General features: G+C 34.0%; 1 protein-coding gene and 1 long non-coding RNA gene across 9 annotated transcripts; one reads left to right on the forward strand and one right to left on the reverse strand.

The window, feature by feature from the left end:
* The first annotated feature begins 462 nt into the window (after positions 1 to 462).
* On the forward strand, positions 463 to 5,726 carry LOC110936314 (protein starmaker). Its single transcript, XM_022178675.2, has 11 exons — positions 463 to 1,324; positions 2,046 to 2,100; positions 2,209 to 2,308; positions 2,391 to 2,616; positions 2,698 to 2,751; positions 2,855 to 3,000; positions 3,392 to 3,977; positions 4,185 to 4,299; positions 4,389 to 4,438; positions 4,568 to 4,717; positions 5,282 to 5,726. Exons 1-11 carry the CDS (start codon positions 551 to 553, stop codon positions 5,528 to 5,530), a joined length of 2,505 nt encoding a protein of 834 aa, XP_022034367.1. The 5' UTR covers positions 463 to 550; the 3' UTR covers positions 5,531 to 5,726.
* Positions 5,727 to 9,270: 3,544 nt separating this feature from the next.
* Positions 9,271 to 15,397, reverse strand: LOC110936315. Of its 8 annotated transcripts, none has more exons than XR_002589902.2 (10): positions 14,858 to 15,397; positions 14,381 to 14,571; positions 13,997 to 14,112; positions 13,808 to 13,891; positions 12,220 to 13,650; positions 11,306 to 11,360; positions 10,060 to 10,143; positions 9,834 to 9,868; positions 9,636 to 9,740; positions 9,271 to 9,495 (listed from the first exon to the last, which is right to left on the reverse strand). It is a non-coding gene; the product is annotated as an uncharacterized LOC110936315 (long non-coding RNA). The 8 variants fall into 8 exon arrangements; XR_002589901.2 differs by having other exon boundaries at positions 14,381 to 14,636; positions 14,858 to 15,351; XR_002589903.2 differs by having other exon boundaries at positions 14,381 to 14,636; positions 15,258 to 15,326.
* Positions 15,398 to 15,857: the final 460 nt, after the last annotated feature.

Raw genomic sequence — 15,857 nt, forward strand, 5'->3', positions numbered from 1 at the left:
TTGTATATCACGGACCCAACCATCGCAGCGGTGTTTCATGGTCATCACTACCGTGAAATGGGTTTTCATGGAGGCGACCTGTATATCCTAAGCACATGTAGTTTAACTGTGTTAAGGAGTACAACATAACGTTTCTTACTAATTGGTTAAAAAGTTTCTGCCTCACACAAGACATAGATGTGGATTAACAAAAAAATAAACCGACCAATGAGGTGGTGGTCTATTGGCAAAAAGACAAAACCTTTAAAACACCTTAACAAAGGAGGTCTTGGGTTAAAGTCCCATAACAGCATAAAATAAAAAAATTTACCGTTAAAAAAAAACAAAAAAGGAAACCGAGTCAAATTTGTTTATTAATTTAAAATAAAATCAGCAAATCCGCAGTTTTAGCGCCTTTGTTAGAAATTTTGAATCATTGCCGCCAAAACCACCCATTTCACATCTCCCTCCATAACTGAATAGCCTCATCATCCATCCCTTTATCTTTTTCAATTCATCCAGATCCATCTTCCACCTTTCTTCAAAATCCAAACCCTAAATCCTCCAACACATGGAAAGCGACGACGATTTCGACTCCTTTTCCTTCAATAACACCGAGCCTTCACCTTCACCAAAGCACCGAAGACTCAAACGCCTCAAGAAATCCACAGATGTTACTGTTCAATCAACAACGGTTGAATCGGTCAACAAACTCACTGAGTTGCCACCAGTCGATTTCGCCAGATTAGAAGCCCTAGAATCGTCAGATATCCGAGCATTTGATGACGATAATCATGATGATGGTTTAATTGAGCCGCCGTCTGAGCGTTTTGACGGTATAGGTAACGGTAACTGTGCCGGTAACGGTAGCGGATCCGGTGACGGTGACGGTAACGGTGATGAAAAGGAATTGAGCCCTAGGTTTGATGACGGTGACGGTGAGGGTGACGATTTGAAGGTGAAGGAGTTGAGATCTTGTTATGATGTTGCAAAGGAAGATCTGCAAACTGAAGAAGTTGCAGATGATGACGACGTGGAAAAGGAGTTAGGTAACTGTGATGGTGATGCGGTTGTGCGTACAGATCGGAAGGAAACAAAGAGGCAATTGGATTTTGATGACGATGATGACGTAGGTACGGAAATTAGGGCAGATGAGAAGAAGGAAGGTGAGGAAGATGTGGATATGGAAGTTAGGGGAGATGATGCGAAGGAAGGTGATGAGAAGGAAGGTGATGAAGATGTGAAGAATGAGAAGAAAGGGAAGAAAAAGAGGCGTAAGAGTTCCGGTGATGATGATGAGCCGAAAGTGAAAGCTTCGTATACTAGCAAAAGAAGGGAAGAGAAGGTACACAAATCTTATTTGTTTTGATGTTTTAGGTTGCTGTTTTTAGGGGTGTATACTTGTAAAATACCCAAATTATTAACTTGAATTGAGCCAAGCTTAAACTAGCTCTTGTTTTAGATTGAGCCTAAAATTAAAAATAAGCTTGTTTAATAAACGAGTCTTGATCCGAGCTATACTTGTTGAGTTTGAGCATAAACTAGCCTCTTTTTTTCGACAATTATTATTTAATACGTTTAATTAATATCATGTTATATATAGAAATTTAAATGATAAATATGTTTAACAAATAGTTATTAATGTATATAAATTAATTAATTAATAAATAATAAATGAGCCGAGGCTACACTTGAAAAACTACTAATAACAAAGTTCAAATTGAGTCTGGTTTTTGCTTTAGAAATAGAGCTTGAAACAAGCCAGGCTCACTTTTTAAAAGTAGAGTGAGTGTAGCTCGAGCTTAGGCTAGCTCGTGTTCAGTTTGGCTTGTTAACAACCCTACGGTTTATTAATTAAATTAGTTATAAAAACTACTAAAAACAAAGCTCGAAATGAGCCTGGTTCTTGCTTTAGAAACATAGCTCGAAACGAGCCGGGCTCATTTTTTAACATAAAGTACGAGCCTAGCTTGAGCTCAGGTGAGCTCGTGTTTTGTTTGGCTTGTTAACAATCGTACTGTTTCTTAATTAGTTTGTTGGATAATTGTTGATTGATGGATTTACAGGAAAGAAGAGCTCATCTTGATCAACTTCATGTTGAATCTCAGAGAATTTTAAGAGGTGATTGGTTTAATCATGTGTTATCATCGTTGGTTTTACTTAACTGTACCAATGCATTCTGTTCAATGGTTTGACCATTCTGATTTGTTCTTTTTATCTCCATTTTAGAGACTAGAGGTGTTTCATTTAAGCCGGTGCCACCAGTTCAAAAGCCCATATCATCCATTTTAGAAAGAATAAGACAAAGGAAGCTCGAGGTGTCAAAAAAGTGAGTACTGATCATGGCTTGTTATAGTTTGATACATGTGGCCCATTCCTTTAGTTGTATTCATATTTATTCTTTTTTTCAGGTTTTTCCAGTCAAACACCAATGATTCTCACAAGGAAGACGATGAACATGTCGTGATAGATCACCCCAAGAGTGTAGAAACAGAAACTAGTGATTTACCAGAATCTGTGAAAGAGGAGAAAGTCTCAAATGTTGCGAACGTAGATCCTGTATCAGATGATGTCGGTTTGGATGAACTTGATGTATGTGGAGAACAGAAAGGTGATGTCAATACTTGTTTACAGAAGGTATGCTTACTTGAATGCTTACTTGTGTGCATTGTTTATTTGAAGTTTAATATTAAGACGTCTCTTTTCATGCTCATACAGGAGTTGGATGTGGAGTCTACACCTGCTTTACGTGCTCCAGTTGACGATACTCAGGTTGCTTTTAAGTTTCAACTTACAACTTTTTCAAAACAGAGATTTCACCGAAGCTACATTTCGTCTTTATTGTCTATGCTCAGTTAACTTGCGCTAAGTGTAGGAACTCTTTGGCGACTCACAAACAAGTGATGCTAAAGAATCTGAAAACGATGAATCCAGTGAGAGTGATTCTAGTTCTCAGGAAGAAGAAATGGGACCTTCTTTGCTAACTATGAAGTTAAAGTTTGATTCTGCTCCTGACGATATGTAAGTTTATGGTCAACATTTCATGTCAAAATGTGTTTGGATTTAGTTGAGCAGTACAACACTTTTTTGTTCAAGACTTTAGTTTGCTTTATATATTAACTAGTGGGTTACAGCCCACGCTTCACAGCGGGGTTCAAAACGTAGATAAAATAAGCAAATCGCCAGAGTTAAAGTTGTTTGATGTTTTAGTCAAGGGGATAAATACGCCATTATTAGAAGTGAGGGGCTAAACACATCATTTTTAAAGTTGAGGGGCTATAGTTGTTTATTATTAAAGTTGAGGGGCTAAAGTTGTAAATTATAAAAGCCAATGGGCTAAAGTTGTGTTAATATGTCATTACCAAAGTTGAGGTAAACTTGTAAAGTGGCACTAATTGGTTGAAAATTGCAGCTGTGACGAAGAAGAAAATGATAAAGAGAATGTTGACCCGCATGGTCAAGAACACTCGTCTCCAAGAGGGGATCCCGCAAAAGCGTTTGTTGATGACGAGGCTGAGGAAGAAGATGATAGTGACAATGATCATATGGTGTTTGGAGATGACGAAGAAGCCGAAGAAGAAGATGACATTGAGGAACTCAATAAGATGATAGCAACTGGTTATAAAGAAAGACCGATCGATTTAGAAGCTCGCAATGAACTACATCAAAAATGGCTTGAAGAAAAAGATGACGCGGGAACTGATGCTATTTTGAGACGATTTAACGTTGATTCTAAACTTAGAGAAGCATCTTTACTTGATGAGGAGGATGTAGAAATGAATGACAATGATAGTGATGATGATAATGACGACGATGATGAGAATGAGAATGAGAATGATGTTGATGAAGCTGTAGAACGACCGCGTGTTCGGATTAATGCGAAAAAGGCAAAAGAAATGATTGCTCAAATGTTTACAGATAAAGATGATGAATACGTCTCATCTGATGATGAAGAAACAGAAAAGATGCTTGTTAGAGAGCGCCTGCTGAACAAAGATGTCAGTGATTTTCTTTTATTCTTTTTGCAGTTCCGTTTTACTTCTGTTTGGTGCTGTTGTGGCACATATAAATTACTACAAACTGATTTTTTTTTCAAAAAGAACAAAAACCAGACTAGAGTTGATTTTTCTTTTATGCAGTAACCTTTTTATATTATATAGTCTATATGAAGATTTATATTTTCAACTGCTATTTTGACTAAACAGAAAGAAAAAGTCAGATTTGTGTCATTGATCGAAGACGAGGATTCAAGAGAAGTTTTCGGTCTTATAAAGAAGGTAAACACAGTTCCTGAGGGCCGGAAGAAGGCGACTGCATCATGTAAGTGGTGAACCTAATTTGTGAATCTGAGTAGATACTTGACTATTTAAAAACTCTTGCCTTCGTCTTACTATATACTTTTTTTGCAGCATTCTTTGATACAATGCTTACTGGAGGGAATAGCAACAGCTCTTCTAGGGTAACATAATGATTTTTTGATCAAATGTCCATTTGACTGAAAATTTAATAGTACATATACTTTAACTGTTTTTCAAAATTTAAAAATGTGAGAATTACAGTAATGTGTTTTGTGATCTTAATGTCACAGTCATCTTTCTTGAGTCGAATGTCGAAAAATTCTGTCCCGGTTTCTTCTAAGCAAGGGGGATCAAGCGGGGTCCGGTCTTTTATATTCGGAAGAGATGACAGCAATAGCCGAAGTTCACTCTCAGTTTCAGAGGACATGCCAGATACAACTGTAAGTCTAAAAAATAGAATCTGGACTATCATAATTCTTATGATTTCGTTTCATGCATCTAGTGTGATCACTTGTACACATTTTTGGAAAGTATTATTTAAAAAAGATGAGTAAAATGCCATTTTCGTTCTTGAGGTTTGTCAGTTTTGCGATTTTCGTCTAAAGGTTTGTTTTTTTTGCATTTGGATCCAAAAGGTTTGAAATCTTGCTATTTTCATTCTGCTCTTTAACTCTATCCATTTTTCTTTGTTAAGTTAGGGATATTTTTGTTCTTTTTGTTAACTTAAAAGGCCAATTTGGTCTTTTTAGTTTTTGTATATAAAGTGAAGAGACTGAATTGCCATTTAAGCTAATAAAAAAGACGGAAATACACCTGACTTAACGAAAAAAATGGGTATCGTTAACGAGCTGGATGAAAATGACAAGATTTCAAACCTTTTGGATCCAAATGTAAATTTTTTTTTTTGCCAATTTACTCTAAAAAATATGACCACATTACATAAACATTGTAAATTAAAGTACCAGATGATGAATTTTGTGCTATCTATTGCTTATAACATGTAGACATCCAGCGAAATGCAAACAAAAAGGGTTACAGTTAAGTACAAAAGCTCACAGTCACAAGGCGGATCAAGTACCCAAACGACAAACCTTGTTTCTGAAAGCAGTAGCACTTCGTTCTTTGAGATATTGAAGCGGTCTTCAGCGCAACCCAACGTTCATAAACACGATCATAAAGTTGAACTTAGTCAATCTGTTTTTGATGCTTTTAAGATCCCTAAGAAGCCTATAAAGATCCAAGGAAGGGTATAATATCATTACATTTTGAATTGTTTATCTAGATGTTAATTATAATCATACAAGAACATGGCAAATAAGGTCAGCTGGTTTGTTTACTGGTGTTCTTATGATTTGGAAGTGTAGAATTAATTACTATGTTAGATGTGAGTTTAGTTATTTGAGTTTGATATTTGTTATAATATTTATGCAACAAGATAGTTTCCTTAGAGCATTATGGTGTATTTGTTTTTTTACATATAAGAAAACTATAAAAAAGTTTAATTTGGTTTTCAAAATCATGTACTTGTCATTTCATTATTTATTCACCATTCTATTTCTAGGGTTGGGATCAAATAGAAAGTTTATTTTGGCTAGAAAAGATATGAAACAATAAGATTAGGACATGTGGCAAAATTTAAAAAAAAGAGGAAGGGTATTTTAGTCAATCTTATCCTTTCTTTTTCCTTTTTTCAAAACCCTGTAACTTCAAAACCCACCATTTTCAAAACCCACAATCTTCAACCATTTATTCACTTTCTATCGCAATAATTACTACATTATAGTGCGATTTTTGTCACCAATTAATGATTCAAACACCCAATCAACGTGTTCTTCAGCTTTTTTAAAGAAAACCAAATTTAATTTCATACAAAATCTCGTTTTTCTTGGTGATTTTGAAGATAATCACTCGATCTGTTCGATTTTGAGCGCTGATAAGTGTTTAAATCATTCAAAATTCGTCAATTGTTGAAGAAATCACTTCGATCCATGTAAGAAATTCTTTAATTTCATTTTTACGATCTGGGTTTTTGATTTAGTTATTGCGTTTTACGATCTTGGCGGGGGTCCGGGAGCAGCGCCCCTGGCTGGGGTTGAGCTGCATTGGTTCAGACAATTGCCTCTGGAATTTAATTTCATGTAAATTGCCTCTGGAAAACTGCATTGGTTCAGACAATTCACAGCTCAGACAATTCACAGCACAGACAATTCACAGCACAAACAAAACTATTGTCATGGTTCAATGCGTTTTAGAGAGAACACTTTCTTTGGTGTTTTTAGGCAATTGCGTTTTAGAACTAAAACATTTTTATGTGTTTTCTGGCCATTGCGTTTTAGAAAAACACATTCTTAAAGTGTTTTTAGTCATTGCGTTTTAGGTAAAACACATTTTTAGGTGTTTTCAGTCTATTGCGTTTTACAGAGAACACTTTCTTTTGTTTTTTTAGGCAATTGCGTTTTAGAATGAGACATTTTTAAGTGTTTTCTGGCAATTGCGTTTTACAAATAAGACATTTCTTTGTGTTTTTTGTGCATTGCGTTTTAGGCAAAACATTTTTTATGTGTTTTCAGTCCATTGCGTTTTAGAAAACAGAAATTTTAAGTGTTTTATGACCATTGCGTTTTAGAAATAAGACATTTGTTTGTGTTTTTGGTGCATTGCGTTTTAGGTAAAACACATTTTTATGTGTTTTTAGTCCATTGCGTTTTAGAAAGTACATTTTCTTTTAAGTTTTTAGGCTATTGCGTTTTAGAAATAAGACATTTCTTTGTGTTTTCTGGCCATTGCGTTTTACAAATAAGACATTTCTTTGTGTTTTTTGTGCATTGCGTTTTAGAAAAATGTCATTTTTTAGATTTTTTTCCTGTTGCGTTTTACGCAACTGGGTTTTAGAATTTTTTTTCGAAAATATAGCAATAGTATACTCGTTTTAAAGATAAAAAAACGCTCGTTTTTTTGGTGAAATTTTTATAAAAAAATTAGTGTCGTATGAAAGAGTTATTAATGTTTAAAAAATGAGGGGAATTGGAGGAGAGAGAAACTATTGACTTGGATTGACTAGAATATTCCTAAACAAACTCACGCGCATCTTTTCTTCCTTCAATTTCCCTGATTTAATCTTAGCCCTTGATTAACTAAATGGATGGTCAAGGTCACTTCCTAGCATTATTAGCCAAATAAACTTCCTATCATATCTCCACCCTCTATTCCTAATCATACAATTTTACATAGGTTAATTGAATTTAAATAATCTCAACTTTCTCAATTTGGCCGATAATAATCCAACTTAGTTATTTGCCGATGATAATCCGAACTGCTCCACTTTTGGTTGATAATATTTTGCGTTAAGCTTAAGTTTTAGGGCTTTTGATTAGAACGAAGATATGTGTTGATTGATTTAAAATTACCTCGAAATACTGTCCTAAACGACGAAAGTGGTACTTCAATTTGGGTATTAGGCTTCCAATTAACAAAAATCAAGCCGTCTAGAGCACCGTTTCGAGATAAGTTTGACATAAATCGACTCGTATCCTCGTTCTGATCAAAATCACTAAAACACTAGTTTGTAATTCGGGAAAAAAGTTAACTCCGTTAAGCGATTTTTAACGGCAGACTATTATCGGCCAAAAGTGAACCAGTTCGGATTATTATCGGTCAAATTGAGAAAGTTGAGATTATTTGAACCCAATTTGCCTCTTGCTTGTTTCTTTTTTAAATATGTATTTTTATTCAAACAGTTTTGAAATTATAATTTTTTTAATAAACAAGTTATATTAAAAAATTTAAACTCATCAATTTTACATTTTAACTTAAAGTTGGTTTTGTTATATTTTTTGTAATATCTAACTTAATTTCCTTAATGGGGTTTTTTTTTTTTTTTTTTTTTTTTTTTATACTTTGCTTCCATTGTTTAATCATTTATAGAGGTTTATTTTGTGACGTTTTAGTTGATCTGTAACTTTAAAGATTCAAATCTTATTTTTACTACTTACATAACTCTATAGTACCTTATGATACAAGAGCACTTGAAGAATTTTGAGTCTTTATTTCATATCTTAAGAATGTATTGTTGCATCAACTATTATTGACCTCTTTTGACATGCACATGAGGAATTTTCTGTCACTAACCATCATAAATAAAGAATGGCCCTATTGAAATGACGAATAAGAATGTGATTTAAATTCAATGACACAAGCCTCATTATAAATATAAGTTCTAAACTTTTCTCATAATGACAAATAGTATCTAATAAGTATGTGATTTAAATTAAACGACACAAACAAGCCTAATAGTAAATATGAGTTCTAAACTTCTCGTAATGACAAATACTATCTAATAAGTATGTGATTTAAATTAAACGTCACAAGCCTAATTGTAAATATGAGTTCTCAACTTCTCATAATGACAAATACTATCTAATAAGTATGTGATTTAAATTAAACGACACAAACAAGCCTAATTGTAAATATGAGTTCTAAACTTCTCATAATGACAAATACTATCTAATAAGTATGTAATTTAAATTAAACGACACAAGCCTAATTGTAAATATGAGTTCTACACTTCTCATAATGACAAACACCATCTAATAAGTATCTGATTTAAATTAAACGACACAAACAAGCCTACTTGTAAATATGAGTTCTACACTTCTCATAATGACAAATACTATCTAACTAGGCTATCACCCGGGAACTTCCCGGGTTAGGAAAATTTAATTTACAATAAACAAAAGTATATAAATAACACTTTAAACCTAAGTATCCTCTCCCTTCTCCATCGTAAATTTTTAGTTCGGTTTCATAAGTATCCTAACTTTGTCTCCATATGAATTCATTTTTAATTCATAATGAGATCTCTGTATAAGAATACTTTCAAAACCCATACACCTAAGAAGACACGCCATGTTGGATGAATAGTCAAAGAGGCCTATCACCCATAAAATTTTTGGATCACACCAATTGCTTTAACTAAAAAACATATTTCCCCTCATCATCTGAAGTAAAATAAATATATTTGAACTCAAACTTTATCATAATCACAAAATTATAAAACTAAGCTGTTAAATGAGCATCACATGTAAAATATATCCATGTTGGCGCATCACATAGAATTTACCATTAAACTAAACTACATTTAAGATATCCATGTTGGCGCATAGCTCCATGGAGCCATTGTTCTAAATTTCAATTGTTGCCATACTCCTACACCAACAACCTGAATTTACAAAAAGAAAAAGATAAAAGATAAAAAAAGCCCCTTATAGAATTATATCTTGAATGATGAAATAAACATACATTGCGTAGTTCATTGTAAATACATTATTATGTATGTTTGAACAAAGAGAAATGGAATACCTATGAGTTCCCTTGATACGATAACCCAATAAGCACACCAGATTATTGTGGTGCACATGCCCAATTGCTTCAACCTCCACTTTGAATTCCTTCTCAGCTTGGGTCCTTGAAAAACAAACCATCATTTAAAGAGTAATAACTTCTGTTTGGTAAGCATGAGAACTGGTTACCAGGAAGCAAGCAAGTGGGACAACCAACCTCGAGTGCTTTGCAGACTTTATCAACCTCCGAACCTGCTAAGTGAGAGTAAAGTTACAAACTAAAAAGTAGAAAAGTTTTAAAAGAAATGCACACACACAGTAGGATGAAAGATTAAAGCATCACTATTGTATCTTAAACATCCCAATGTTTACAACAATATGATGTAAATAATCTCATGATTGAAGACCAGTAATAAAATCAATCTTGAATGACAACCTATTACCTTGATTTGCATCTGTAAATGTTACACATAATCCAGAATCTCATCAAGCATAGCAGCTTTATCGGTTTGAGTGAACGCTTTAATCTACATGATAACCATAAGTTAAAGAAAAGTTTAATAACCTAAAGGTATCATTTTTCTACCCAGTAAAATGCCAAAAGATACATAAAATAAACCTGCATTCAACCTATTCAATAATCAAATAAAGCATATGAAATCATAATCCGTATATGTGGTAGATTAACCTTATTATAATTGTTACATGAAACCAATATCATCGTCTATTATACTACATAATTTGTTGTATTAAAGCATCTAGTAGACTTTAACTTAGATAATTAGCTTACGTCTCGATTATAGGCGTTATCATCATCATTTTTTTTGAATGATTAATTTAACTTACTATTAATTTGAGCTCGGGTCTTATAACATAGTATCCTTCCTAATACGCATCTAACATATACATACTTTTGGTTAATCCGTGTGACTGTTAACAAATATCAGTCACTTTTGTCTATGAGGCGATTCTCATTGTCATTAACATCGTGGCAGAAAAATGAAAATAGAAGAATTAATAAGTTATCCTCTAGTTAAATAACCTTCACCAAAAACTGAATCAACATCAAGAAGTGTTGCTTTTGGGTGGGAAATCATGGAGGTAAACATTGAAGCAAAACATAAACTATACTAAATGGAAAAATTTTCTCACCAAAAGGACTTCAAATGCTTTGTCATCTTATATTCAATCCATTACAGGCCTAATTAGTTTCACAAAATATTAATTTGTTGCCTACAAATAACTGCAATTATATCGGTTCAAGCAACATTAACTTAAAAAACACTAAAAGACATTCAAGGTCGCCTTTTATTGCAAATAAGTCATTTGCAGCTTAATCACAATGCACACCAGTTCACATCATATATACATTTACAAACAATCGAAAAAAGGTTTGATAAAAAGATAGGTTGGTAAAACTACTTTGGTACCTACTCTATTTTAGTAAACCTGCTTTGACCTTTTAAAAAAACTTATTTTGCTCGAAACTTAACTATGCTCGAAACCTATAAACCCAAATCCGTTTTGTTTGGTAAGTACTTGATTTTGAAAGTTTTCTCAAAGTACAAAATGAAGTTTTTAAACATCTTTAAAAGCCAAGTATTGACCTCCCATAAACCTATTAAATGTAAATATTATGCAACTCAGCACATAGTGTGTGTGTGTTTACGTAAGAGATTGTAGCAATACCTGGGTTCTAACTTAAGGTAGGACTTTATGATTTGTGAAATGTCTTCAATAAATTCTGCAATTAAAAGTTAAATTACCAGCTATTAAACAAACTCCTCCCATATATAGAGTGTAGAATACTCACGTTTAGTGAATCACGTTAATTAACGGAATGCTTTAGAAAAACCCAGAGAAAAACCCGAACAACCCGACCCGAAAAACCCGAAACCCAAAGAAAAAACCCGATGAACACCCCTGCTGATTAGCTAGATAGCGACGGTAATTACATTCATATTCATGCGAAGCTGGGTGTCTATTACATAAATTCACATCGACCAAGTTAGAAGCATCCTAACCATACCCGCCCACATCTCCATTCTTAAAAAAAATTGGGCTTCTTCTCCAGATCTTTTCCGGAGCATCTGTCGACTTTGGTCAAAAGCTTAGAAAACCTGACGGCAATGCGAGATGTGTGGCATTCAAAACCAGATCATAACCATTTCCAATCTGGTCAGGGCGGTTCATGATGATGACATATGAGGTGAAGCTGGCTGCACCCTTAATGGGGTCATCCTTCGAGTTGGATTCAGCATAACCACGTTTCAAATCCCAATGAACCTAGTGTTGTCACCGGAGAGAGCCTCTTGTAGAGCTTCATGGTGCATCTCAACAGACTTTGACTTCAGTGGTCAACCCAGAAGATCCAAAAGTAGCAACCATACCAGGCTTCATCACACCAGTTTCAACACGACCCACCGACATAGTTAATAAAAGGGAATCGAAACATAACGCTTATGTCTTGATTAAGAAAAGACATTTTACCTCAGATTCTCGAAATATCGTTTATTTTGGTAACATAAATACATGTGTCGTCTATATATATTACACAGCTTGATACTGAAAACAGAAGCTAAGAACTGGAAAAAATATATTACCTGAATATGTTTGTATGCTGAACATTCAATACAGGTTTCAATTTCCCTAAACTGTTGCATTATAGGAGACATCACCAACTCCAAACTAACTGCTTGTTGTTCATCCCTTAAATCCAACTTACAGCCTGCCACTATAACAGGAACCTTTACCTCTACACGTGTTTATATATATATATCATTTTAGCGCAGCCCTTTAACAAAAAAATTAACAATAACAATAAAAAATTGATGACTACTATGTGCAGTCAATGAGTCATTACACCAAACGCTCATACATATATATATGATAATAGGACAATTTCAAAGGGCACTAAAGAAACCAATTTAGCCAAAAACAAATATTATATTAACTTAATATATAACCTAAACACTCTGCTACAACTTTACAAATGTCAATTCATCTAAAATATCAGAAAATCATGACTGAATCATCCACCTCAAATCATGTTATTTAAAACAAACAAGCATCAAAGTTTTCTAATATTTCCATTCCATATCATTATAGCTTAAATCTATAATTACATATGAAGAGAGAACTGCTGTTTGGCATAAAATTGCCAAAAGACAAGTTTTTTTTAAACAGAGCTGAACATAGGTTAAATTGGAAGAGAGAACTGCTGAATGAAATTACTTAAGCTTATCTTTGTATACTATCTGAGGTTATGTAAGCATTTGTTAGCACTACCTATACTATACTCGTGGAAAGTCAGTCTGTGTATAAATAGTCCATGTTTAAGCTTATTTGAATCATCAATAAAATAATTTTACAATGTTCATTTTCTTCATGAACCTTCATTTCCTTAATTCCTTCACTATCATCCAAAAATTTATTTTACTCAACTTTCTCTCACTATCTGAACGCTATAAGGAAAATCAAAAAACACCTGATTGACTTCATCAGTCAATTGAATTTCCACAAAAGTCAAAAGATGCAAGGGAAATCAAATATCATAATCCAGCAGGTATAGTAAAAAATTACAAAGCCCTATTTAAATAAACAATAAACGAAAATGAAATTTACTTAAGTGATGATGTTAAATTGGAAACTGGATGAATGCGAAGGGATAAAGCGATCAAGCACCGCTCTAGCAGCGGAAAGTTGTACGGATGACGGAGCTCTCTCTCGATCCTGAACCTGAAGAAGACGAGAAACATACTCCACTCCGACGATGGAGGAGTGAGTAGCCGAAAAGAGAAGGATGACGGCGGTGAGTGCGACGGCAACGTAAACAGTCATGACGGACACCAGTGAGTGAAACTTTGGAATGAGTGCGTGTGATCAGGTGTATATAAGTGATAGAAGAAGCCATTATCGAGGGGAGATTCGGAAGGTTGTCTGTGTAGTGGCAAAAGGTGCAGACCGGTGAAAGATATAATACGACAGAGGGTTGGTGTGTATAAATGTCCACCCATATCCATTGAGTCAGCCATCTGCATAGATGAAGATAAACCAAAACCAAATTAGAATGAGTATGTTTATTGATGAATAATCAGTTGACAAGTCAAACACAAGCTAAATTTATATCCTCTTGAATATTGATTCAAGCTAAATTTAACAAACCTTGTCACCAAATAGTGAAAAAAGTACCTGTGCATAAGCCACCATAGAAGTGTTGTAAGCTACCATTGCACACTTAACCATGGAAACACCAACCAACTGAAACACATCCTCCTGTCATAACAACAATAACCTAAAAACATCAATAAATCCTTCGAATCTTATCAATTTTCATTTACTTAATTAACAACTGATACGAGATACCGTATTTCTACAGACCTGGCTAGATTTCGAATTGATGACCGCATCCACAGTAAACTAATTAGTAAATAGAACCTGTCCATTTGAGTTTGTTGCAAAGACATCTGAACTTTCATCACCTAAAACATCATCACCTAAAATAGATCATAAGCATATATCAGTTCTACTCCTTTTGTGTTCTAATTATAAGAAATAGTTTAGAGAATGAACTTAAGCAAGAATACCTTCGACAACAGAATATAGCAAGTAATCGATTCCAATTTCAGATGTATTTCAATAAAAAAAAAAACAAAATGAATTTAGAGAAAAATGATTAGAACCCTATCCCCAAATTCAACACTATGATGACCGGCCATCAAGCCCCTTGTTTTGACACATTAGTGTTAAGAGAAAAACACTGACCTTGTACCACCATATGATTCTTGGTCAGAATCATCACCGTCTCGTCTCGTCTGATACCTATAAGCGTCCCTCTATCCCCGGATCTGGTGGGTCGCCGTTACACATTCCCTTTTCACGGTTTGCTTGACTTACACATCAGATTGATGAAGAATTGATGGATTAAAGTTTGTTTTTAATGATCCTAAACAAACCTGCAGCAATTGATATCATCATTCGGCAAACAATCGGCAAAATAGACACTGGTTTTTTCAGTTGGCTGTATCAAAAGAATTAACTGTTTAATCCCACGTCCAAAAATATGAAGCTAAACGCATAACAACCTGCCAACTACATAAAAAGGCTAAAAAGAGGCATAAATGGTTTATTTAGCTTTGAAAGTGAAATAGGAACCACAGGCTACAAATTAAAACTACCCAAAATAATAAACAATTGACCAAATTACAATTCAAGAACCACAAATAATGAAACGAAAATTACCTCACAGATGCTTCTGCATATCGAATCACAACTACAAATTAACCAAAACCTAGAATTCAATTTTATTGAATTTCATCCCCAGGGCTGGGCTGCTTCTAAATTGATCTTGCTTCTAATCGCCCATTGGTTAAAGGATGAAGGGTAGAGACACGGAAGTGGGCTTAAAGATCTTTGATTTCACAGAATTATCTTTTCCAAATGTTATTATTCTATGATTATTTCACTCAATTTCGTTTCAATTACAACATACGAAGCAATATCAGGTCAAAATAGTTTCAAATATTTTGAAAGTTACTTCTACATAAATGAAGAAACATTGGTATCTAAAATCTATGAAATCTTAAAAATCAAAATGAAAACAAAGTGTTAGAAGAACGATTAACGAAGAAAGAAGAAGAACTTGTGTTGATATCTAGGGTTTGTAAAACGTGGCGGTGACAGACAAAAAACACGATGGTGGCGATTAGAGATGGAAGATGGTGGTGGCAAGAGACTTGGATTATGAAAATTAGGGTTATTTAGTTGCTTATATACCCGGGTCAAAAACACGGGTATAGATATCCAGTGCGGGATCCGTGTAGAAAATATCACTTTTTCTCACATTTTCCCGCCAAAACACATAAATGGTTGCACCAGAAGGACATGTGTCCCAAACCTTATTTGTTTATTATATATATAGATAAGTATGTGATTTAAATTAAACGACACAAGCCTAATTGTAAATATGAGTCCTCAACTTCTCTAATGACAAATACTATCTAATAAGTATGTGATTTAAATTAAACGACATAAGCCTAATTGTAATTATGAGTCCTCCACTTCTCATAATCACAAATACTATCGAATAAGTATGTGATTTAAATTAAACGACACAAGCCTAATTGTAAATATGAGTTCTACACTTCTCATAATGACAAATACTACTAATAAGTATGTGATTTAAATTAAATGACACAAACAAGCCTACTTGTAAATATGAGTTCTACACTTCTCATAATGA

The sequence above is a fragment of the Helianthus annuus genome, chromosome 4, assembly GCF_002127325.2.
Source record: "Helianthus annuus cultivar XRQ/B chromosome 4, HanXRQr2.0-SUNRISE, whole genome shotgun sequence".
In the NCBI taxonomy this organism is placed as follows: domain Eukaryota; kingdom Viridiplantae; phylum Streptophyta; class Magnoliopsida; order Asterales; family Asteraceae; genus Helianthus; species Helianthus annuus.

Excerpts from the sequence above, each read along its gene's own strand:
- LOC110936314 (XM_022178675.2), top strand. The coding sequence starts at position 551 with ATGGAAAGCGACGACGATTTCGACTCCTTTTCCTTCAATAACACCGAG. Across the intron at positions 2,101-2,208 it reads ATCTCAGAGAATTTTAAGAG|AGACTAGAGGTGTTTCATTT; the intron begins GTGATTGGTTTA and ends TCTCCATTTTAG. Across the intron at positions 2,752-2,854 it reads CTCCAGTTGACGATACTCAG|GAACTCTTTGGCGACTCACA; the intron begins GTTGCTTTTAAG and ends CGCTAAGTGTAG.